General features: G+C 43.3%; 1 protein-coding gene across 1 annotated transcript; it reads right to left on the bottom strand.

Moving 5' to 3' along the window:
• Positions 1–5,004: 5,004 nt before the first annotated feature.
• LOC149175001 (uncharacterized) lies at positions 5,005–21,907 on the bottom strand. The gene is made up of 4 exons (XM_089421029.1): positions 21,154–21,907; positions 7,257–8,306; positions 6,570–6,653; positions 5,005–6,443 (listed from the first exon to the last, which is right to left on the bottom strand). Exons 1-4 carry the CDS (start codon positions 21,905–21,907, stop codon positions 5,005–5,007), a joined length of 3,327 nt encoding a protein of 1,108 aa, XP_089277155.1.
• Between the last annotated feature and the right edge of the window lie 2,465 nt (positions 21,908–24,372).

Here is a 24,372-nt window from a genome sequence, read left to right as displayed (position 1 = left end):
AGTCCGTGAGTGACCAGCAAGCCAGAGGGAGGATGGTAAACATGTTCTTTTGATTTTTTCATCATGTATGATTTTTTCATCATGTATAGTTCATTTATAACCTTGGATTTAAAAACCCTGTTTTTAAAGCCAAGGTCATGATAATTTTTGTAAAAAAGAATAAGTGTCCAAGAAATATTCAGAAAGGCAGCAACAACCCTGGTCCCCTTGCCACAGTCCTTCAGATGATCTCCCTGCAAAAAGAATCAGGTGAAAGCACTCAAAAAATCAACTTCAGGATAAAGGAAACCAAGAAAATCAGTGTTTTTAAAAAGTGACCAAATAGACTTTATAAAGTGGGTTTTGGATGAAATTTTTTCAAAAGTGAGATTATAAAAGGTAATTCTCCCTCCTTTCACTCTCATTGTGCATTTCGAGCTTCCAAGAGTGATTGTGAGAGCGTGAAAGGAGAAGGAGGCGAAAATATAAGGGTTTCGGGCAGTTTGCAGGTGCGCGACCCGTCCAGGGGTGTGCGCGACCTGTTGGGCGGTGCACGACCCGTCCAGCAGTCTCCAGCAGTGTAAAAACATAACGGGCACGACCCGTTGAGTTGTGCACGAACCGTCCAGGGGTGTGCGCGACCCGTTCAACTGCCAGCTACCAAAACTTCATACAAATTACTTCATTCCTCTTCAAACTTGCTTGATCGGTCAAGGTAGGCTCCTAATCCATGATTGTTGGTATGGGTGATGAAAATAAGGGTGTATGTTATGGTTTTATCTTTTAAATTTGCAAAGGAATGGATTAATGTGGCTGTTGCTAATGTTTGTAAAATGCTAGGGTTTTGTGACTGTTTCAAGTGTTTTTTGTCCCATTGATCCCTTCCTTTTTCCCCTCTTTCATTCATAGTCATGCTTGCATCTCTGTCCCATTTCATTTGCACATAAAATGTTGCCTTTTCCCCCCATCCCTAAGTTATAAACCCTACCCCTCTCACAAGCACTCAAACCCTAATTCCCTCTACCATACACATGCAAAACTAAAACAAAAAAGAAAAGATACATTTGTAAAGAAAGAAAAGAGTCATGTGAATTAAATGTTGTTGTATACCTAAAAGCATGTACATAACTCCTATATACCCTTGACATCCCCTTGTACATGAACACTTTCCCTTGATGTGAAAATAATGTGTATGTACCCCTTAATGTGCATGTACTCCTTAAGAACAGAAAAAAGAGCAAAATTTGCCTTATGACACACATGAACTCCTGCAAGCAAATTTGTGTATGGTGTCCCTATGTCCCTATTGATTCATGTATGCCCCTTCATGTTCATTATCATACATGTTTTGTCCCATATGAGATGTTCTTTGCAAATGATTTCCCAATGTTAAAATTGTTCCTATATGCATGACAATTTGTAAAATTTCCCTTGAAAATTCCCTGTTATTATCATATATTCCCATTCCTTGTTAAGAAGTTCCCTCCCCTAACATTCCCCTCATGTTTTTTCCCCTTGAAACAGCATAGAGTTCAGTACTTTTGCAGGCAGAGGCAGCAGTTCATTTTCTTCTTCAGTTTGCCCACCTTGTTCCAAAACCATGTCAGATACCGAGACTTATGAGCAAGGTGATGACCATTCATCATCTACAGAGATTGAGGAACATAGGAGGCCTCGTAGAGGGGGTAAGGGAGGTCACCATAAGAGGGAGGAGCCTACTTCATTGGCAGAGTTATAGGCTTGTCCTTTGGCACTGAGTTGTTTCTAGTACATGTCATGCTATCAGTTTTGTGAGAGGCTCTCTCAGATTCAGCATCATAGAGAGTTGGCCCACTTGTTTGTCTTACACCTCCATGATGGACATGTCACTCTTGCAGGGGTGAATTTCGTATTGACACCCGAGGTGATCTCAGAGGCTACAGGTATACCGAATGTGGGTGAGGTGTGGTCGAAGCGCAGACTTCTTGATTTTGTTCACTTTGAGCCCTATGTCCGGCCATCATTTGTGAAACTGTTGACGGGTGTTTTCCAATTCAGATTTCTCCGGAGTGAGTATGCCCCCCTCATGAGACTCATCATGCATTACTTCACATGTGAGGGCAGATTTTCACAGGTGTATTCATATCACATTCGCCTGTTGATGCATTTCACCCGGGTGAGGATGATGAACCTCCCGGTCTTCCTGTTTCAGAACATTCAGAGGATGGTACCCATGTTGCAGAGGAAGACCCCGGTCCAGCAGTACATGAGTCTTTGTCACTATGGTTTGATTCAGCTCATTGTTTTGCATCAGTTGACACAGCAGGGCATCTCATGGGAGGAGTTTATCTCCCGTGAGTTTTTCACAGTGCCACCTCAGCCGCATCAGGAGGCTATTCATGAGGAGGGAGGACCATCTCAGCAGCCCGATGCTCCCATCACCCGACATGTCATCTCTACTCCCATGGTCACCTATCAGAAAGGCCCAAGGGCCTTATTTGCAGCAGCTAGGCGAGTACTATCTCCACCGCAGGTGGAAGGGGTCTCGCCTTCATCTTCAGAGTAGCGAGTGTTATCTCCACAGCAGGTGTAAGGGGCCTCGCTTTCTTCACCAGCAGAGGTGTTGCAGAGGGGCAAAGAGCCCATGGTTCATGAGGATCCAGTGATCGATCTTGAGGTCAGTTCTCCTAGCCAGGAGGCAAAGGAGATCATCCAGCAGCTTAGGGCCGAGAATGATACTTTGCAGCGGAGACTTGAGGGTGCTCAGTGGACCATCACATATTTAGAGCAGCGGAACACACAGCTGGAGGAGGAGAAGGCCCTTGATGAGATTTGGAGGATTCGTAGTGATCGAGTCCTAAACCGTAGGAGGCCCGGTGATCCATTGCCTGTTGACCGGGAGTCTTTGCTTATTCAGGAGAATGCCCACTTGGAGAGGTTGTTGGCTAAGGCCAACCAAGAGAAAAGACTGCTGAGGAACATGAAAAACCAATATTGGGCTAGGATGCACTTTTGTAAAGCAAAGATGAAGGTGTTCCAAAGAAGATTGACCGAGGCTCTTAGGAGGAAGAAGAAGGCCAACCCACTCCGCATCTTGGCTGAGGCTTCTCTCACTCATCATGACACTCACTAGCCTCTTCACAGCACCAAGTACAAAATCTTTTGGAAGTTTTGGCTCATTTTTGGCATTTTTGGGCAATTTATAGGTTTTGGCCTCTCAACGGGTCTCACCCCCGGTGAGACCCTTTGTCATCGTAGCCCCGTTTTGCGGAAACTCAGCATTGATGGATTTTTCATGCAAAGTTACATATGACCATCCATTACCTTGAGCTTTCATGGAGTTTTGGGCCTCCAAAAGGTCAAAATACAGTCAAATTTTGACTTTCTACCCCTTTTTTGAGCTGCAGAAGTAGTCTTGGGAGAATTCACTTTTGACTAGGAAAATGACCTCCAAATCCAAAAATTCTGGTTGGGTTGGAAAGTAGACTCAGAGACCTTTCCAACGAGCTATCCTGCACCTCATTCTGACACCAGGAAGGCCTCCAAACAGGGCTCCAAAGTTCGCAACCTGTTGAGCAGTATGTGCGCGACCCGTTGAGCAGATTTGGCCAGATTTGACCAGTTCAGCCCAGAATTTGCAGATTAGCACCAGTTTGACCTGCTAAGGTCGATGATGATCCTTTTGACTGTACTTGTGGCACTTTTTGGGTACTTTTACTCTTGTTTTACTCTTCTAGAAGTTTCTCTCATGTAAAAGGGTAAAATTGACTGTATGAACTGGTTTCCAAGTTTTTAGAGGCAAGTTGTTTTGACTGCCTATTTTGTAGTGCTTAGTTTAGAAGTTGATCAAACAGCTCCTAGGATAGTGAGCTCGACCCCTAGAGGTGGGGAAAGATGTTAGATCATCTATATTATGTACTTTCATGCTCATTTTCATGGTTGGACTCTTGAGGGAGGAACTATCATTGTATTATTCACTTGTATCTTTGCAATTTTTGGCTAAGGAGGACCAGGGTTTTGCAGTCATCATTGGGATTCTTGTGGACTCATTGTGTTGATGGTGTGTCTCTTCATGTTATTGTAAGATTTTTTATGTGATTCATTTCCTTTCTATACTGCTGCATATTAAACAAATGAAGTGATAAAGTTAGAACTCATGCTTGCCATGCTCTGCTTCCAAATTTGTTTAATTTCTATGTTTTCTACTGTCTAAGGAGAATTCAAAACCATTGTTTGCTCTCTTTAGCCTTCTTATCTTTCTTCCTGATCACCCACTTCAGCTAAAGACATCAACACAAGCTCCTACCTTGCCCCAAAGACCCCCCTGCAGAAACTGTGTCAAATCCCCGCACCCTAAATTGCAGATCCTCAACTTGCCACCAAAAACCCCAAAAACCCCCAAATCAACATTTTAATCAGTTTACTAGCCTAATATCAGTGTTACCTTTGATTGGTCATCTCATCTCATTGAAAATTTGCCGAGATTGACCGGAGAGAGCCTTCTCCTGCCCCGTAGGGCTAGCTACGAGGCTAAATGGTTTGATGTAGCTTTGAGATTTGCCTTTTCAGCCTGAGGTGAAATTTCAAACGCTAACACGTGGAAATAAAGATAACATGATAAAACAAAAAACAGCATCTGAATAGTCATGCATATGGCGGCACATCTGAATAATGAACCTGTCCTTGATAGTCTTCCACTATTTTCCACCCTCCCAAAGCTTGCTGCAGACCTTCCTTAGAAAGCTTGTCCGCGGCATCGTTGTTGTCCCTGTAGATATGGCATATAGATAAATTGTTAAAAGATGATTTTAAAGCCTGTAGTTCATCCAGCATGGGTTTCAAAATTTGATTTTTGCAAGTGCTTTTCCCGTTGACCCAGTTTACAACATTGAGAGAGTCTCCAAAGATCTGAATAGTGAAGGTGTTTCTTTGTATAAGCCAACATAAAAGAAGTCTCAGTGCTGACATTTCGGCAAAATTATTTGATCCTGACCCCAAACCAATAGAGGCTTTAAGAGAGTGATTTGCATTTAGATGAATGATGATTCATGCACCTGCTTGGTTGTTTTGTGAGGCTCCGTCAAAGAAAGCCCAAGGGATGCCTTCTTTGATTTCCACGGTCTTATTTATGTTTTGAGGCCTTTTTTCTTCAGGTTCTGGAATAGAAGTGTATATGGAAACTGCTTGTATGGCAGTAACATTTGGCTGAGTTCCCTTATCTTGAAAGATAGTTTTATTCCTAGCAAGCCAGACTCCCCAACAGATGATGGGTGGGAGGTTTCTCAGATTCCCATTCGGATATTGCTGCCACCATTTTGACCATGCTTCGTCCAGGTTTCCAATCCCCCACTGAAACTTTTTATTCAACAGATGTTCTACCTCCCCCCAGATTTTTAGAGTTTCAAAACAATGTAGAAACAGATGGGAGATTGTTTCCTCTTCATTCTTGCAAAGTGGGCACCTCCTAGGACCATTCATGAATCTAGCCTGGAGGATGTCCCAAGTTGGAATTTTCCTTCTGAGGAGACACCAGAAAAAGAGTCTGGCCTTCGCTGGGCATTTGAGCTTCCAAATTTGTTTTGACCACCACTCTGGTTCTCCCCACCCTTTCCTGGACTGAATGAACTTGTATCCATCTTTTGGGGAGTACTCTCCAGTTTCTCCATGGGCCCAAATCAGACTGTCTGAACTGTCTTTTATCCTTACATTGGAGCGAACAAGTTCTTGAGTGAAAGAATGCCATTCATTCCACCACCTCTGATCCAACTGAAGGTCTCCCCCATCTTTCCATGCCTGACTCCACATGGTCGAGTGACCTACCTTTTCCACCTGGTCTAGAGTATAGATGTTTTTTCCTTCTAGATGACTAATTAGTCCAGGTGATAAGGCATAGTTTTCATTGCATCCTATCCAAGGGTCTTTCCCAATCTTCAGGTTCCTGCCATTCCCAATCTTCCATGCCAAGCCCTTTTCAATAACCTTGAAGGATTCCACTGTTGCCTTCCATATCACCGAGGCATTCTGCTTGTTCTTATCCGGGATTCTTATCCAATCCTCCAAGGGAACCGGGTCTATATATTTTCTTTTTATCACTCTAGTCCATAAGTTCTCCATCTTTATTAATCTCCAACCCGATTTTGCTGCCAGAGAAAGGCTAAAATCAGGAAGATTTTTAATCCCCCAACCTCCCCATTCCTTAGACCTTGCCACTTTGTCCCATCCCACCCATGGAAGGACCGAGTTATCCTTTGACCCATCCCATAAGAATCTGCTACACAGTCTTCTGATCTTTTCCAAAATTCCCTTTGGGACCCACGTTAGTGCAGCCCAGTACACTGGTATAACCAGAAGTACTGATTTTATAAGAGTTAATCGCCCTGCTCTCGAGAGCCACTTGAAGCTCCAGTGCGAGATTCTGGATTCAGTCTTTGCAATCAGCCAGTTCCAGTCCTCCTTCTTGTAGGCATTTGGTTTTAGCCAGAAGCCTAAGTACTTGAAAGGAAGTTTCAATGTACTAGGCTGGAAGGGTAAGACGGATTGTAGCCTTTCCCTCTCCTAGGCTGCTAAACCTGTCAATATCAGCTGAGATTTCCTGAGGTTTATCTGCATACCTGTTGCTTTCAGAAATAGATCTAAAATAGATTTTAATTCCTTTATTTCATTTTGCTCTGTATTTGTGAAGATCAAAATATCATCTACAAAAAGGAGATGAGAGATAAATAAATTAGTAGCTACTTCAATACCTTTTACCTTCCCCTCCCTTCTGGACTTATGGATCAGCTGGCTGAGACCTTCTACAACTAGCAGGAAAAGAAGAGGGGACAAGGGGCATCCCTGCCTCAGACCCCTTTGGCCTTTAAAGAAAGGAGTAGCTGCTCCATTGATGAGAATTGCATAACTAACATTCGAAATACAGCCCATGATCCAGCTGATGAAAGCAGGTTTAAAACCTAGATGAGTTAGGAGCAACCTGAGATATAACCAATTTATCCTATCATATGCTTTTGATAGATCAATTTTAATAACAGCACCCTTCTTATTCTTCAATCTCACACTATGCATGACCTCCTAAGCAACTCCTATGGCTTCATGAATTTGTCTACCCGATAAGAACCCAAATTGCTCCATTGAAATATGACGAGACAAGATTGGTTTGATCCTGTTCGTTATCACTTTTGCTATGATTTTGTAGATACTGTTACATAGTGAGATTGGCCTGAAGTCTTCAAAGCTATCCGGGACTTCATTATTTGGGATGAGGGCTATAAAAGTGGCATTAAAAGGGCTGTAGACTTCACCTTTTATCCTGGCCTCCTCTACAACTTCTGTAATTTCTGCTCCTATTAGGTCAAAGAAGTGAAGGAAAAGTTCTATGGACCATCCATCTGGTCCAGGGCTTTTCTCTTTTGCCATTGATTTTATTGTAGATTCCACTTCCTCCTTGGTAACCTCACTGTTCAGATCCTCCGCTTCATCCTCCTCCAGAAATCTTGGGAAACATTGAGCTGTCTTTATCACCTCAGCAATAATGGTCCCTCCTGGATCTGCAAAAAGCTTTTGGAAGTGTCTTTGTCCTAATTCAGACAAGGACTTGAAAGTCTGCACTTCCCTTCCTTCTTCATTTTTTAGGGCCCAAATAGTGTTTGTAGATTTCCTTCCTTTGGCATAGTTGTGGAAGAACCTAGTATTTTCATCTCCAGCTTTAAGCCAGATTGCTCTACTCTTTAGCCTCCATTCCTCTTCTTTATCCAGAAGAAATTTAATCTTAAGTTTCTCAAGATGAAGAATTTTATCCTTTGTGACCTGCGACAAATAACCATCCTCCTCTATGCTTTCCAACTTTTTAAGTTCCTCACATATCTTGGTGAAATTCTCGTTCAGGGCTTCCTTTCTAGCCTTTGCCCAGCTTATGGTGGCTTTCTTCAGACTTTTAAGATTTTCCATAAACAAGAACCCTCTGTCCTCAGGAGCATTGGCTTCCGGATGCCTCCATGTTTGCTTGAAAAGAGTGGCAAAAGACTCCTCTTGTAACCAAGAAGAATTAAATTTGAAAGGAGCAGGGGGCTTAGGGGGGGGTTTAGAGAATTCAAGGAATATAGGGAAGTGATCTGACAGCCCTCCTTCATCAATCCATTGGCGGAACATTGGAATTCTGGCCGCCAACTCATCGTTTATGAGGAAACGATCTAGTCTTTTTGCCACTCTAGCATTCCTAGTTCTTCTGTTCCTCCATGTCGGCTTTAATTTGAGCAGGTTGATGTCGATTAGATTGTTAACAGTAAACATATTTAAGAAGAAGTTTGTTAAGGGATCTTCTCTGGCCGAAGGCCCCCATGCTTCCGCTCTGCCTATAGAGAAATTTAAGTCCCCTCCTAATGTTAACACCCAGGTTGTTCCCTATGACCCCCAAGGGAATACGGCCGGGGTAACCACTAACCAATCTTTGGATTACAGTGCCTAGCCACACTGTAATCAGAGAGGGCTCTCTCTTTATAATTTGTCTCTGTTCTGTGGAGATTTTAGGCTAGCTATGAAATGAGGGTGTTTAGTTTTATGCTTTGGTTGAGGGATGTCTTTCTGTGCTTGAAGTGTGAAACTCTGCAGATGAGTTTATTTCATTGGGCAATGGAGCCTGTGGCTACAAGTGTTTAGAAATCTTGAGATGATTTACTGAAATTACAGGGCCATTTAAATACTTCATATAACAAAGTTAGATTATGATGGTGACATGTGAACAACCAGTGAAAAGCATTTAAGAATTTTCCACTAAGCTGGGGTGTGGGAAAGAGATAGATGCCTCAGGAGCAAACTTGAATTCCTGAAAATATTTATCACAGTGAGAGATATAGCTTGAAAGTGTAGCAATTAAGAATTACACCTTATTTACTCTATCTGGAAGAAAACATATATAACAGCTTAGATTGAGTTCAGGGTAATGTGTAATTAAATCCTGGAACTATTCTTTTACTTTGCCATTAAGTGTAAAACTCATAAACATGAAAGAAGAGGAAAGACTTGAAAACAAATAACGCAGGGTTTTAAAGAAGACTTATTGTGCTATGAAACATGCAGGAATCCTGTAATATTCAGCCAGCCATCACAGTGCATCAAGGAACACAGAGCTTTGGAAATTCCATCCACCTTTTGTATTATTTCTCTGAGAGTTGTACAGCAACAGAAATATAGAAATGAAATCCACAACAACCCTTTGCAAACTCATGCGAAGGGGACTTTATAGAAATGTTTATACAAAATATCTCAGGCATTGAGTCATCTGAGAGAGAAATATCTTCATTACTTCGTACAGAAAAGTAGAAAAGAAGTTATTACAGCTTTGAATACAACATAACTGCTCTTTACGTCTGTCAGAGGATATTTTGACCTTTGGAGGTCACTGAGTCGGTTGGAATGCTTTGCTGTAATGCTGGAAAATGTGCCTTTACGTTTGTTGCGTTGTATCTTCTCGGCCCTGCCACCTGTGATTGTGCTTGCTACTGTAGTGACCGAATAGCCCTGCTGAGTTGGCTCAGCCTTTCATCTTTTCTTTGTATGCTGATCTACCAAAATTTTCCCTGTGTATAATCACTTATAAATTTGTAAAAGCATGACATTATAGGTTCTGGCTTGATAATATTAGCTGTGTCAATCTATTCCAGACTTCCTGTGTGGGCAATTGGTGCTTCACAATTGCCTCTATGGTTTCATCTGCTTCTGTATATTTATAGAAATTTGGAGGCACATCGAACAGATGATTGATCTCGTTCATGATGAAGAACAGGTTTTCCACCCTATTGTAGAGAGTCTGCCCTGATGCTGGCCCTGATTCTGCTGAAGTGCTGGGCTGTCCTGCAATTTGACTTGCAGCAAAGGCATTGACCCTTTTAGCATAATTTTCATGGGTAAGCAGTCTTCCCACACTGCTTAGTATGCTGGGGAGGCCTCTGTTTTGTAATACCTGAAACCTGTCCATGAACCTGTTGATTTCGGTCTGCATATCTTGGCTTCTCCTTTCTAATGTTCCAACCAGGTTTCTTAATGTCAGGACCCTTTTAACCATTGAGATTGTCTCAGTCCTGTTAGCAATTCCCATGGTGGTCAGTTGAGAGCTTGTCCTGTTATTTAATATGTTGATCATCCTATTGGCAGCATCAGGCATGTTGCCAAGGCTTGCTCTTGCTCTGTGTATCTCCCTATTTGCCTTTGTAATGAGCGCTGACTGCTCATCTATGGTCTCAATGAATTGCCACTGATCAGTAATGGACTGGCCAATATTGGCCCATAGGACTGTTTTGAGCTCTGCTGTCACCTTATCAAGTGTGAGCTCTTTCTCAAGCTCAGTTATTCTCTTTTTGAGAGCTTTTATATCTCTTTCTTTCTCAGCCACATTCTGTTTGCTCTTATCATACCTTTCATTTACTTTAGCCAAAGATTCTTTGGCTTGATTAAGCTCTAACATTTGAGCTTCCAGGACTTGAATCTCATTTTGAAGCTTCTGCATATCCAGACTATGAGTCTGCTCTGTTGTTGGTGCAGCTGTCGTAGAAGGTGCTGCTTGATCAGTCTGCTGAGGAGGAGGAGTAATAATGGGAGCAGTTTCCTCAAGATTAATGATTTGAGGAGGAGGCTGAGAGGTCTGGCCTTCTTCTCTTTGTTTCAAGGTTGCCTGTAATGCTGCCTGTGCAGCCTCTGATTCTCCCAGCTTCTCTTGTGTCTGGATAAGCTGTTTATAGAGAGTCACCAGCAGAGCTGTGGCATCTTTATCATGCCTTTGTTGAGCTACTTCATCTGTTTGGGGGTGAATCGTAGCTGGGAGTTTGATCTTTCTTCTTAGAGCTGCCATGTCAGCATCCCTTAATTTCAATATTTCCTGTATTCCCTTGATATCTTTGGGATCATGCCCAATCTCAATAATTATATCCTCTAAGGACCTTATTCTGTTGTCCTTTGCCTGGGATGATGCTCTCTCCAACTCTAGCTGAGAGGCTGTATTGTTAAGGCTACTTTGTAGCCTGTAGTTATCCAATGTTTGGTCTGCCAGGGAAGCATAGACCATCTCACCTGTCTGCTTGTGCAATTCAATCTTATCCATTGGGTGGATGTCTTTGGCAAGGACCTCAAGATTGGTCCTTATATAATCTGCATGAGATTGGGGCTGTGCTACAGTTGGCAAGAAATGGCTCATGATCATCTTGCCCTCGCTAACATCAAATGCAGACATTAAGCGCTGCTGATTGGTGGGAGCCATTTTCAGCAGATGGTTATATAGCTGTATTTTTATCGGCTCACTCCTCTTCTTAATTTCAATGAACTGTTGCTTAATGCTCAGTTCTCCCTCTCTCTGCTGGCTAGAGGAGCTGACTTCTCCTCCTATTGTTCTGTCTTGTTCCTGCTGAAAGGAACTGGCAGATGCTTCTCTGCTTGGTGGGCCCATGCCTAATGCCTGCCTTATTGTCACATCCTCCTCAGAAAAATCATTCAATCTTTGCCTTTTTTCTCCCTGATTTATAGAAGATGTTAGGGGAGTCTCTCTGTCTCTCTTTCTGCTTACATCCTCCTTTTGTGGAGTTTGGAGGATTGATGCTCCAACTGATATTTCTTGCCTTGGAGGCACAGTTTGCTGTGGCTGTTGCTCAGTGGATTTTGGGGCTTCCACTGTTTGTTCTGGCTGCACAGGCTGTTCCTGCCTTTGTTCTTCCTGTTGTTGCTGTTGTTCTTGCTGCTGCTCCATCTCTTTATCTGTTTGTTCTTGAGTCATAGGAGGTAACTGTTCCTCCTGCACATGCTTTCCTTTGTCTTTGCTGGATGCTTGCTGAGTTTTCATGGCCGCTTGCTGATGTGTTGTTGAAGATGAGGCAGCTTCTCCAAGTTGCCTTTGGTATGAGGAAGAGACCTGTTCACAAGTTTCCAAGTCAGCCTCCTTTTGTAGATTTCTAGCTTCATTCTCTAGCATCTGCTCTTTAGTAATTGGTTCTTCTAGAGTGCCTTCTTTCCAGCTCAAGGCATTAGCATACTTCTCAATATGAGGCAACTTCAGATGTGAATATGTGCCTAATTTGTGTTTTATTCTCCTGAGGGAAATAAAGTGATTACGGTCATAGGGTAACCATCTGAAGCTGGTTTGAAATCTGAGGCCCTCTAGGATGCTATCTGCCTCCTTCCATCCCTCTTCTCTTTTGTTATATAAGAAAGGACCCAGCTGGCTCCTTACCTTCAGTTGCACCTTCTTGTTTTTACTTTGGAAATGGATGTAGTCAGCATTTCCAAACTGTCTGAAGTATTCTAGGGCAAAGAGCCTCATGGGGACATACCTTGGAAGCCTAAAAGGGTCCAATTCACAGCCATAAATCCTGATCACTGTGTGGTGTTGGTAGAAGTACCAATCACCAATGCTGTAGGCTTTAGAGAGGTGGAGGACTCTTTGCATCTCATCAGTTAGCCTTGGAGGAGGTACACCATATAGCAAGGTCATTGCTGGGAAAATGAACAAGTCTATGAACTCACAGTATGTGTATGGTGAGAGAGAAGCACTATGAAAAACTGAAGACCAAAAGACAACTGATCTTGGAACTCCCTGGGCATTTAGTTTCTTGAGGGGAACAGGGAAGCTGTCTGGTTGATAGAACAAGAACAGATGGTAGATATATGAAGTGAATCTGAACACTCTTTCCCTTGGTAGATTCATTAGCTGCTCATGAATCTTTTCTGCAATATAGGTAGCATAGTCATAGTGTACAGCAGGAGGCATTCCTGGGGAAAATATGGACAGCATTGCCATTATGGTGTCATCAACATCTTCAATTCCCTTATACCCCAGGACATAACTGATCAAGTCCACCAGCATTCTGCCCAATTCATTCAGGTACTCATATCCAATAGGAGGAGTTCTTACAGTTTCAGAACCTGAATCTACAAACAACTGGTTGATCTTGACAATCTGGGCATGTGACAAATTAGTTCCCTTCTTTACTAAATCCATCATGGACAGGGGTGTCAATGGTCTTGCAGTGTGGAAGTGGAGCATCTCATTAATGGTTTCTGGAGTGATGTAGAACAACACTGAACCTGTAGGAGTAAGAACAGCTCTCTGGCAAGGATCATAGCATTCCTGGCACTTGTGGATCAAGTCTGGAAGGGGATTGACTTGAGGGAGGTTGTAAATGGGCAAATTTGAATCCCAAATCCCTAAAATATCAGCCCCACTAAGGTGCTGGGCTTTTATTTGATTGATCATATGAATATTATACTTGGAGCCCATTGGAAACCAATCTAACATTTGATAATCCAAGTCCCCCAGGGGTTTCCAATTTATCTCTTTTTGAGGGGCATTCAGAGGCTGGATGTTTAGAGCTATTGGTGTCTCCATGGCTACTGAGCTTCTGACTTGCAGGTGAACTGGTTGAAGTAAGCAAAACAACACAGAGGTGATTCCTTACAATGGAAGTGTGAATTTTAAGGACCAGAGGGTGAATTTAGCAAACAGCAATTGAAATACTGTTTAACGGATTGATAAAAACAATAGCAGGGCTGACCAAAACTTTTCTATGGTGAGTTTAGCCAGCGGAGGTTTCTAGCTCACGATTGCGCGAACTACCTGTGAATTCAGGTTGATTTAGTCAAATGCAGGTTTTACAGACTGTTTGTTGCCTTGCCAGAGGGAAATAGGTACAGGTTACTGGATACCAGATGGTGAATTCAGTGTTTTAACACTCCCTTAACAGTTTGTTTGTAGAAATTTGGATAAAAACCAGGTGCAGAGAATAATTTCGAGAAATACCTTGCGGATTGCCAATGACAGTTGCAAATGTAGGTACGACGGAGGCGCCCGCGGTTTCAGAGTCGAACTGTGCAGGTTGGCGCTGGTATGGTCGTCAAATACATGCAGGAACAACAACAGTCTCTTTCGGCAAAAGTAGAAAAAACACGAAATTTTGGCCAATATATGGATTTTTGTCATATTGGCGCCTTTTTGGGATGACGTCAGCATGACGTCATCGGGTGGGGTCGGAGTCAGATGACGTCATCATGACGTCACCGGGTGATGTGGCAGGTCCTGGTTGGTCCATGGATATGCTGAAGTGGCGGACATGTCAGCGAAGGGACGGACGAATGAGGTGATGCGACGGCGGGGTGGCAGCGACGTGGCTCTGACGTGGGCATGACATGGGACCAGCAAAACCGGGCGGTAAGTGAAACAGTGGTAACGGTTTTCTCGGACCGCTTACAATACGGCCCCGGTTTTGTCAGAGGCCGACCCGAGAGACTGAGAAGGTGACGCGTGGCCGAGGACTGACGTAACCCTTCGTCAGTTTCTCGGGTGCTAACTGTCGGGCGTCGGGACCAACCCGATATGCATAAGGGCCGTCCGATCAGAGGTGCTCGATCGGACGGCTGACGGGTTGATGAAGTGATCGAGCGATACGGAAGGGGGCGGGATTTAAAAAATATATTTTTTGGGATGCGCGCTTAGCGGAAGACCATTGGGGTATGAAGGATTTCAATGGTTTTTTAACGTATTTTCAAATAAAGCCAATATAGTGCCCGAACCATTGGATAGCATAAAAATGGGTTTTTTTATGAATATTTTTGTAAAAATGCGCCTGGTGCTTAGACTTTGGATAAAGGAGAAAAGTGGGTTTTAGAGTATTTTTGCAAATGAAGCGGGTTAAAGGGTCAAAAGAGGTTTTTAGCAAGGTTTTTTTGGGGATTTTTTGGGTTTTTCTGAGCAGAGGGAAGGTGAGAGCTTAGGGGAAAGGTTGTTGCTCATAACCAGAGGTTAGAGCAGCCCCAGGACAGGGTTGACCACAGTCCCAGGTGGACTAAAGTCTCCCTTTGGACAGACATATTTAGCTATAATGCTAAAAGGAGGATATTTATAGAATGCTTGGGGTTTTATACACTGTTAGCACTTGAGATTTCACCCTAGGCTGAGGAAGGTAAACCTTCAAGGCCACATCAAACCATTTCACCTCGTAGCTAGCCCTACGGGGTATGAGAAGGCTCTCTCCGGTCTATCTCGGCAAATTTTCAATGAGGTAAGATGACCAATCAAAGTTAACACTGATATTAGGCTAGTAAACAGATAAGGAGGGTTGATTTAAAGTTTTTGGTGTTTTTGGTGGCAATTGGAGGGAGTGCAATTCAGGGTGCAGGGATTGAGCTCAGTTTTTGCAGGTGGGTCTTTGGGGCAAGGTAGGAGTTTGTGCTGATGCCTTTAGCTGAGATGGATGATCAAAGAAGAAAAAAGAGAAGCTAAAGAGGGCAAACAATGACTTTGAATCCTCTCTAGACAGTGGAAAACATAAACATTAAACAAATTTGAAATCTGAGCATGGCAAGCATGAATTCAAACTTTATCCCTTCATTTGTTTAATAAGATGCAGTAAAGAAAGAGATGGAACACATAAACACACTTACAATTACAATAAGAGAACACACCATCAACACAAGAGTCCACAAGAATCCCAATGATGTCTGCAAAACCCTGGTCTTCCCTTTACTCAAATTGCAGAGATACAAGTAAAATATACAATAGGAGCTTCTCTCTCAAGAGTCCAACCATGAAAATGAGCAAGAGAAGGCATAATATAGATGATCTAACTCCTTTCCCCACCTCTAGGGGTCGAGCTCAGCTTCCTAGGAGCTGTTTCAACTAATTCCAAACTAAGCACTAGATAATAGGCAGTCAAAACAACTTGCCTCTAAAACTTAGGAAACCTATACATGCATTAAATATTTACCATTTACATTCAAGAAACTTCTAGAAGTGATCAATGAGAGTAAAAGTATCTTATAGCCATGAAAGTTACATAAAAATCCATGATTTACATGCCCAAAACATTAAACCAAGTGAAAACAGTGTTTTTCTGGCCGAACTGGTCAAAATAGGCAAAATTCCTTGACATGCAGCGCACATGTGCCTGATGGGTAGCGCACATTGAGAAGCCTGTTTGAGGGCCTTCCTGGTGTCCAAATTAGGTGCAAGCTAGCTCATTGGAAAGGTCTGCGAGTCTTATTTCCAACCCCACCGGAATTTTTGAATTTAGAGTTCATTTGACCCCTCAAAACTCAATTCTCCCAAGACAGCTTTCTGCAACTCAAAATAGGGGCAGAAAGTCAAAATTTGCGTGTTTTGACCTTTTGGAGGCCCAAATCTCCATAAAAACTGAAGTCCATCCATAGGTAGGTGTAACTTTGCATGACAATTTCAAAAATGCTGAGTTTTTCCCGTTCTGAGTTGCCCCCATGTAGTGTAGCGCACGGGGCGCTACCCGTTAAAAGGCCAAAACCTGTCAATTTCCCAAAAATGCAAAAAATGCCTCAAAACTTTCAAAATTTCTTATGCTAGCTGCTAGGAAGAGGCTAATGAGTATCATGGTGAGTGAGAGAAGCCTCAGCCAAGATACGGAGTGGGTTGGCCTTCTTCTTCTTCCCAAGAACTTCGGTCAACCTTCTTTGGAATATTTTCATCTTCGCCTTGCAAACATGCATCCTTGCCCAATAATGATTTTTCATGTTTCTCAGCAGCTTCTTCTCTTGGTTGGCTTTAGCCAACAGCCTCTCCAAGTGTGCATTGACCCGGATGAGCATGGATTCTCTCTCAGCAGGCAATAGATCACCGGGTCGTCTTCTGTTCAGGACTCGGTCAGTACGAATCCTCCATAACTCATCAAGTACTTTCTCCTCCTCTAACTGTTTGTTCCACTGCTCCAGGTAGGTGATGGTCCATTGGGCACCCTCAAGTCTCCTCTGTAAAACATCATTTTCAGCCCTAAGATGCTGAATGATCTCCTTCGCCTCTTGGCTAGGAGAACTGGACTCGAGATCAATCACTGGATCCTCATGAATCATGGGCTCTTTGCCCCTCTGCAGTTCCTGTGCTGATGAAGAAAGCGAGGCCCCTTCCACCTGATGTGGAGATAACACTCGCTGATCTGAAGATGAAGGCGAGACCCCTTCCACCTGCTGTGGAGAAAGTACTCGCCGAGCTGCTGCAAACAAGGCCCTTGGGCCTTTCTGATAGGTGACCCGAGGTGAGGAAGCTACATGTCTCGGAACAGTGATCTCTGGCTGGTGAGATGGACCTCCCTCCTCATAAATGACCTCTGGCTCAGGCTGTGGCTGTGGTGGCGCTGTGAAGAATTCATGAGAGATGAACTCTTCCCATGGAATGCCCTGTTGGCTCAGCTGATGGGAAACAATGAGCTGGATGAGACCAAAGTGATATAAACTCGTAAACTGCTGGGCTATGGTCTTCCTCTGTAATATAGGCACCATCCTCTGAATATTCTGGAAGAAGAAAACTGGGATGTTCATCATCCTCACTCGGGTGAAGTGCATCAACAGACGGATGTGATAAGAGTACACCAGTGAAAACCTGCCCTCACATGTAAAGTAACGCATGATGAGTCTCAAGATCGGAGCATACTCCCTCCGTAGAAATCTGAAAGGAAAAACCCCCGACAAGTGTCTCATGAAGGCTGGCATGACATATGGCTCAAAATGAACATAATCCAACACTTTGCGCTTGGGCCACACCTCACCCACATTTGGTATCCCAGTAGCCTCTGAAATCACTTCCGGAGACAACACAAAGTTCACACGTGCCAGAGTGACCTGCCCATCATGAAGGTGCAAAACAAATAATCGGGCCAACTCCCTGTGGTGTTGGATCTGAGCAAGCCTCTCGCAAAACTGAAAACATGACATATACCGAAAGCAACTCACTGCCAAAGGACAGGCCTGCAATTCTGCCAATGAGGTGGGTTCCTCTCTCTTAGGACGACCACCTTTGCCCCCCCTACGAGGCCTCTGCTGTACCTCAACCTCTGTAGAAGAAGACTGGTCATCACCTTGCTCATAGGTCTCGGTGGTTGACATGGTGCTTTTGAGCAAAGTGGAGAAAATAGACAAAGTAAACTGCTGCCCTTGCCTGCAAAAATGCTGAGTTGTATGCTGTTTTCAAGGGGAAAAAATCATGAAGGAAATGTTAGGGGAGGGGATTTTTTTAACAAGGAAAGGGAAACATATGAAAACAAGGAATTTTCAAGGGACAATTCACAAACTGTCAAACATATAATCTCATCTTAATCAGCGGGAAATCATTTGCAAAGAAATGTTTTTATTAGGGTAACATGGATAATAATAACCAAGGGAAATGACATGTATGCTCAACAGGGGAATGGGACAGCATAGATAACTCGCTCATTTGATTTCTGTCTTTCAATGTACATCATAAGGCACACTCTGTTTTTTCAAAGGGGTTCATGTACATTTGAGGCTAGGGGAAAAGGGCTTCATTGACATTTTGTCAAAAGGGAAAAGGGGTTTTATTGACAAGGATATTAGGGGATAAAAGGGAAAACATGGTTTTTGCTTTTTAGGACCACAACAACATTAGTTTTGATCAAATATACATAGCAATATTTCCTTTGCTTTTGTTTATATACACAGCCACATTTTCTTTATTTTTTGTTTTGGCATTTTATCATCATATTGCTTTCTTTTTTTTTTACATAATCATTTTGTTTTTCTTTCATAGCATTTTGTTCTTTTTGCTGTGTGTGTTTTTACATCACAATGGAGGGTATTTAGGGTTTTGGGAATGTGTTTAGGGAGGGGTAGGGTTTGATACTTGGAAGGAGGAAAATTTCATATTCTTTGCAAATAAGATAAGATAGAGACATATGATGACAATTGTGAAATCAATGGGGAAACATGGAGGGAGCATAAATGGGAAATTAAAACCTTGAAAAGAAAACACCAAACCCTAGCATTATGCCTACATTGACAAGCAATCACCAAAATCTATTTTCTTTGCATTCTTAGTGATAAAACATATAAATGAAAGCTCATCATTCACCATTCATCAATTCATCAAGTGTATAGACCCTACCTCGGTCGATTTTGCAGCTTAGAGGGCGATTGGACAAAATTTGGGGCGGTTTTGGTGTTAACAGCTTGACGAGTAGCGCAGGGCACTCAACGGGTAGCGCACAACCTGACACGTAGCGCTCGTTACAAATTACCACTGCTGGGAGGCGCTTGACGGGTAGCGCACAGCCCAACACGTAGCGCACAACCTCTGATGGGTAGCGCACCTGAAATTGGTTCAATTTCTCTGCACTTTGCCTCCTTTCGCCTCTTCGCCCTCTCACTTCTTCTTGCAAGCTCTTTGGATGCATAATGAGGGTATTGAGAGGGAATTTGACTCTTTATAAGCTCAATTTAAAAAAAATTTACTTACCAAACCCACTTTCTAATGTTTTGCCTTGACACTTTCTTTTAACACTGTTTTGAATTTTCCTTTGTTCTGAATTTGATCTTTTGGGTGTTTTAGCTCCGTTCTTTTTGCAGGTAGACCATCTGATGGATTCTAGGGAGGAGACCAGGGTTATTGCTGGCATTTTGAAGAATTTTTGAAATTTCCTTATTGCTTTACAAAATTGACATGACCTTGGCTTTAAAAACAGGGTTTTTAAATCCAAGGTATAAAAAAGCTGTACATGATGAAAAATATCAATGAAACATATTTACATACCTCCTTCTGGCTTGCTGGGGACTCATGGACCTCTGACTCATGATCTTGCAATGACATTTGACTGAAACCCTAGACCTAAGGCTTTGGACTTCAAGACAAAACAAAACAAGTGTGACACAAGTTCATTAACGGATATGACCTGATCCAGCAAAGCCAAGAAGGGAACAAGGACCAGCTCCTCCATCAGTTTTATGGCATGCCTAATGGAATGCAAAACTGACATTGATGAGACACCTACTTATGCATATGCAAAGAGATTTTTTGATCACTGATGGAGGGCATCATGACCGACACTAACATACACCACGGTGTTAATAATACTAGGGAAAGGGTAACATATGGGAATATAATAGAGCTAGAGTTAATATGGGGGAATATGTGAATGAAGGGGAAAAATCACTAAGTTTACTTGAAACTTACTTAGTTCAGGGAGTAGATCAAAATGAAAAGAATTTTTAGACAAGAAATGTGGCTTTTCAATGAATAAAACCACCATCAAACCTCAAGTTTTCTAAGCAATTCAATTGATGAGGGGATGTTAGTAATGAGTGGGAAAAGGGGTAATTGGGAAGTTAGACATGCTTCTTTGTTTTTCGTTTCTCATCTTGACCATCAAGGTTAAATCTGAAATGAATACCACTTTTGCAACCCCATCTACTTACCCAGCTACTTTGCCTAGCATTTTTTGTTTCTTCTTGGAGGGTGCACTTAGGCTTGCAGACCCTTACTTGCCTTTTCTTTTCTTTGGCTTTTTCTTTTGTTTTTCTATCTACTTCTACCCTTATTTCTTCCAAGGTCCCAGATTAAGCTGTTGGGAGCCTTTTCTTCTCTACCTGAACTACTTGTCTGCCAAGATTAAACAGTTTGGACAGACTTCTTTCTCTATTCTACAACTGAAAATTTAAAACATGACATGATCCAGATTAGACTGTTGGACCATCCATCAAAATTTGAGTCCATACCAAGCTATAAGCACAGATTGTATTCTTATGGAAATATGTGATCTTTGCATCATCAAAGCAGAGCATATTTGGACCTTTTCAGTGCCAATCATGAAATATGAAACCTATTGGTATAGGTAGCTAACACCTAACACCAAACTTTTGCCCTTCAAGAAGGATTTTGACATCAGATCATTCCAGAATGGAACCCTATCTTGACAGGGGCCATATACATTGCATATGGATAGGGGGAAAGCAAGCTCTGAGGTCTGTACTTCCATTCCCATTGCCTGTTTCGTCCCCCACAGATTGTGAACCTTTATTCTTCCTTCCTTATAGCCTATTGCTAACCCTCCAGAGTGACCTTCTGAATCAATTGCTATGAACCTCCAACCAGGCATCAGGGCATTTAAGGCTGTCTCCACTTCAACTCCACTTCCAAGGGTCTCTTGGAGAAAAAGGATATATGTTTTTGAGTTAAGAAACATCTCCCGAAGGGCCAGTTTTTTGGGTTTACTGGCTAAACCCCTATAGTTCCATGAGGACAAGATCATTTTATAACCTCTTTCGGGGCCTGCACTGCTCTAAGAGCCCTAGTGATAGACTGTTGTTTCCCATCGGCTACATCGAATTTTGCTTTTATCTATGCCATGGTGAGGTTAGATTTTCTACCTCTTTTTTTCCTAGTTTGGCTTTGGGAAGGGTGGGGACCAATACCTCCTACAGATACGGAAATATTGGGCTTGTGGTCGAGGGATCGAAGATTGTATGGGCAAGAAGGGGTAAAAGCCGAGGGGCCAGGATCATGAGAGACACCTTCACTGTTCAGATCTAGGGAGGGTAAAGCAGCCGCAATGTCTTCTATACCAATTCCCTCATTGATTTCTTTGTGATTGATTAGACTATCATTTATATTTGAAAAAACAAACTTTTTTGAAGGAGTTTGCTCCATACAGACATCCATAGAATCAGAGTTATGAACAGGAGGAGTGGATGATTCGATACACATACCCATTACACCTTCTGATGGCTGGAACGACCCTTCAAGTGGCTGCTCCTTTGCTGGGTCACTCACCATTTCCAAATCCTTTTCCGTCGAGGTGGCTTTGGGAGTCTGATGAGCTGATTCTGTTGACTGCATTTCCATCTGGGCCACTGTCTCCTTATCTGCATCTTTCTGCTCAGTTGTAGGGTCCTGACCATGTGAATGATGAATTGGGCTATAAACAGTCTCCCACTGAGCCGCCTCCCTTTGATAGCGCCGCCTACGCCTTCCAAGAGGGCATTCCTTTGCCAGATGTCTGTACTCGTGACACCTGTGGCACCTGAAAGGCAGGTATTCATAGTCCAATATCTGTTCAAAAACCATATCCTTGTATTGCAGATTCATCTTCTTTGCGAGACCTTTGCCAGGGTTCAAGCTGACTAAAATTCGAGCCATGGCTTTGTTCCGAGTCTTCAGAAAGGACATGTCGGCTTCCAGGAAATTTCCCAATCGATCCCCAATAGCTTTGAAAACTTATTCAGTCCATAAAAACGAAGGCAAGCCTGGTGCCCTGACCCAGACCGGGTATACATCCGTCTTCTCTCGGCCAGCATCAAACAGTGGAGTCCATTTCTTCATAAGAACAGGGATATTCCCGATAACCCAATTCCTTGCAATCACCCAATCAAGCGCCTCTTTGTTCTCAAACCGGAACATAAACCATCCTTTCGCTAGGGTTGAGGCTTCAAAAGCCCTTTCGTTTTCTGACCCCCAATTCTTTTCTCCCCATTCTTGAAGGAAGCTGGTAGAAAATTTCTTCCCTCTCGCCCTACCCACCACAGTACAGTCTGCCACCTCCAAAGTTTCCTCAATGCTCACCTCCATCCCCAAGACCAGGTTTCCTTCCAGTTCCTGATCGCCAATGGGTCTTTGTTTTTTCCGCTTTTCACCTCTTTTCTTCCCGCCTGTGGCTTCCTCCCTTATCTCCCTGGATAGTTCAGGCCCTTCCAAACTAGGGTTTGAAGTATTGAACCCAGACTCGGGCCTAAAAGAAAAAGGAAAATCCGCAGTCTCCCGGAAGAAATTATCAATAGGGGGATGATTAACCTGGAAGCCCGAGACCTCTGCATGAGTTGCCTCTGTTGGAACTGGGGGTGTTGCAGTCGCTTCTTCCGGCCGGCCTCCCGATCTTTTTGAAAACCTGATCTTTCCCAATAGAAACCCTTGTTATGGCTGAGACTCTTCCGGCCTTCTTCTCTCCCGCCTGCTCTACGCTTGAGATGAAATTGACTATGTCCTCTAAACCCCCGGATAACACTGGCTCCACCGCAGACGATTTCCCTTTGCTGCCATGGCTCGGGTGGCGGAAACTTGCATGCAAGGTGCCCTCTCCTGGATTGACTGACTGTTGTGGGCCGAGAAGATCTTGATGTAGTAACGCATTCTCATCATATCCCTGGGTCAGCTGGATGAACGATTGATTAATTCTGAACGATTCTGGCGAAAGGGCTCCGGTTCTGCAGGACCCAGTCTCTCCAAAATACCGTTCAATGTTTTTTGCTGTCGGGTCTTTACCCCAAACCGACAGTATATCCTCCATGACCGGGTCCAGATCCACAAGCTCATTGGAATTTACCATGGTTACGATGCGGTTCACAGGTTGGGGCGAAAAAACAAAATTCCTGGCAGCGCAAGGGTCAAAGAGGTTTTACCCTTGTTCCCAGCTGTCCACCCAAAACAATATAAAATTACCTCCAGCTGTCCGTTTCTCCTTTGGCTGAGCATTGGACCACTGAGCGTCGTACAAACCGCCTCCTATCGACGCTCCCAAGGTGTGCCCTGACCCTGTTCAGTCAGGACCTAGTTCCGGCCAGATCCACGATCGAAACCTCCGCCACAAGGGTTACAATGACAATAGTAATGGGGGAGCCACTAGTATTATAGGGGCCTAACACAAACCAACGAATCAGATGTGGCCCACCCAGATCAACAACGACCACAACATTCTGCCCCGTGGAACCCCTTCCGAACAATATTTGATAGGGGGTTCTGGGGAAGCAGCCTTCATAAACCCACTTCCCTCTACATGTCACCCTCTCGTGCACTGCACCCCCCCCCTTCTGAAACTACTTCCCTCGGATGCCCCACTTCGAGTTACCCTAAAACCCACTTTCCCCTCCGTAGACCACCCGTTGGTCTTATACCCGTCGTTCCACCACGCCACGTCCCCATCTAATCCACTCCCCCACTACCATGTACCTCCTGCGTACCCTTTCATCCCCGCACCTTCCTCCTGTGCTCACACGTCACCATATCTCCCCCAATCCTTGAATGCCACATGTCTACATTCCCCCCCCAACCCCCAATATGTTCATTTTCATTGGTCCATTATAGAAGTTTGTTATTCATTAATTCTATTCTCTTGCGCCAAAATAAACGACTCTTTGTGAACAGTAACTAATTTTTCTTTATAAACATTTGATTTCGCGGACATTGAACCTTCCTTGGCTATTTTTCTATTGAAAACTATTTCGATCAATGTTGTGTCTCCTCTCAGAGCCCCGCCATTTTCAGAAGCTTCAATGCATTCATAGTCCTCTCCAATTCCTTACTTGACCATCCAGCTCTTTGATCAGATATTTATAGGAAAACTGACTCCTTAGATTTCTCAATTATGTCTTCCAAGAAGGAATATCTTCCCTAGGGGAATCCCATGTTTCCCCCAGCCATAGATTTGGACCACTAGCCTTTAGTTGATTAGCTCTATCGGGTTACAGAGACCAATTGTGAATTCAACTTATACGAACTTCACAATTAGCTCAACCAGAACCATATGGACCTTAGTGATGAATTAGGATTGTGGGACTCTTTCCTGCCCCAATACATTTTCCTACAAACCTATTATTTCCTCGAATTTGTAACCTGGTGCCAATTCCTCTATATCTCGAGCC

Source organism: Pinus tabuliformis, chromosome 4_1 (assembly GCF_031772625.1).
Source record: "Pinus tabuliformis cultivar Carrire ecotype Pingquan chromosome 4_1, CPIR1, whole genome shotgun sequence".
NCBI classification, from domain to species: Eukaryota; Viridiplantae; Streptophyta; class Pinopsida; order Pinales; family Pinaceae; genus Pinus; species Pinus tabuliformis.
This window is presented reverse-complemented; position numbering and strand designations above follow the sequence as displayed.

Coding starts and splice junctions, on each gene's coding strand:
- LOC149175001 (XM_089421029.1), bottom strand. CDS start 21,907: ATGTCCTTTCTGAAGACTCGGAACAAAGCCATGGCTCGAATTTTAGTC. Junction 6,654..7,256: donor AGAGGAGGCCAGGATAAAAG/GTGAAGTCTACA, acceptor TCCTTTTTGTAG/ATGATATTTTGATCTTCACA. Junction 6,444..6,569: donor TCTATTTCTGAAAGCAACAG/GTATGCAGATAA, acceptor TCAAGTACTTAG/GCTTCTGGCTAAAACCAAAT.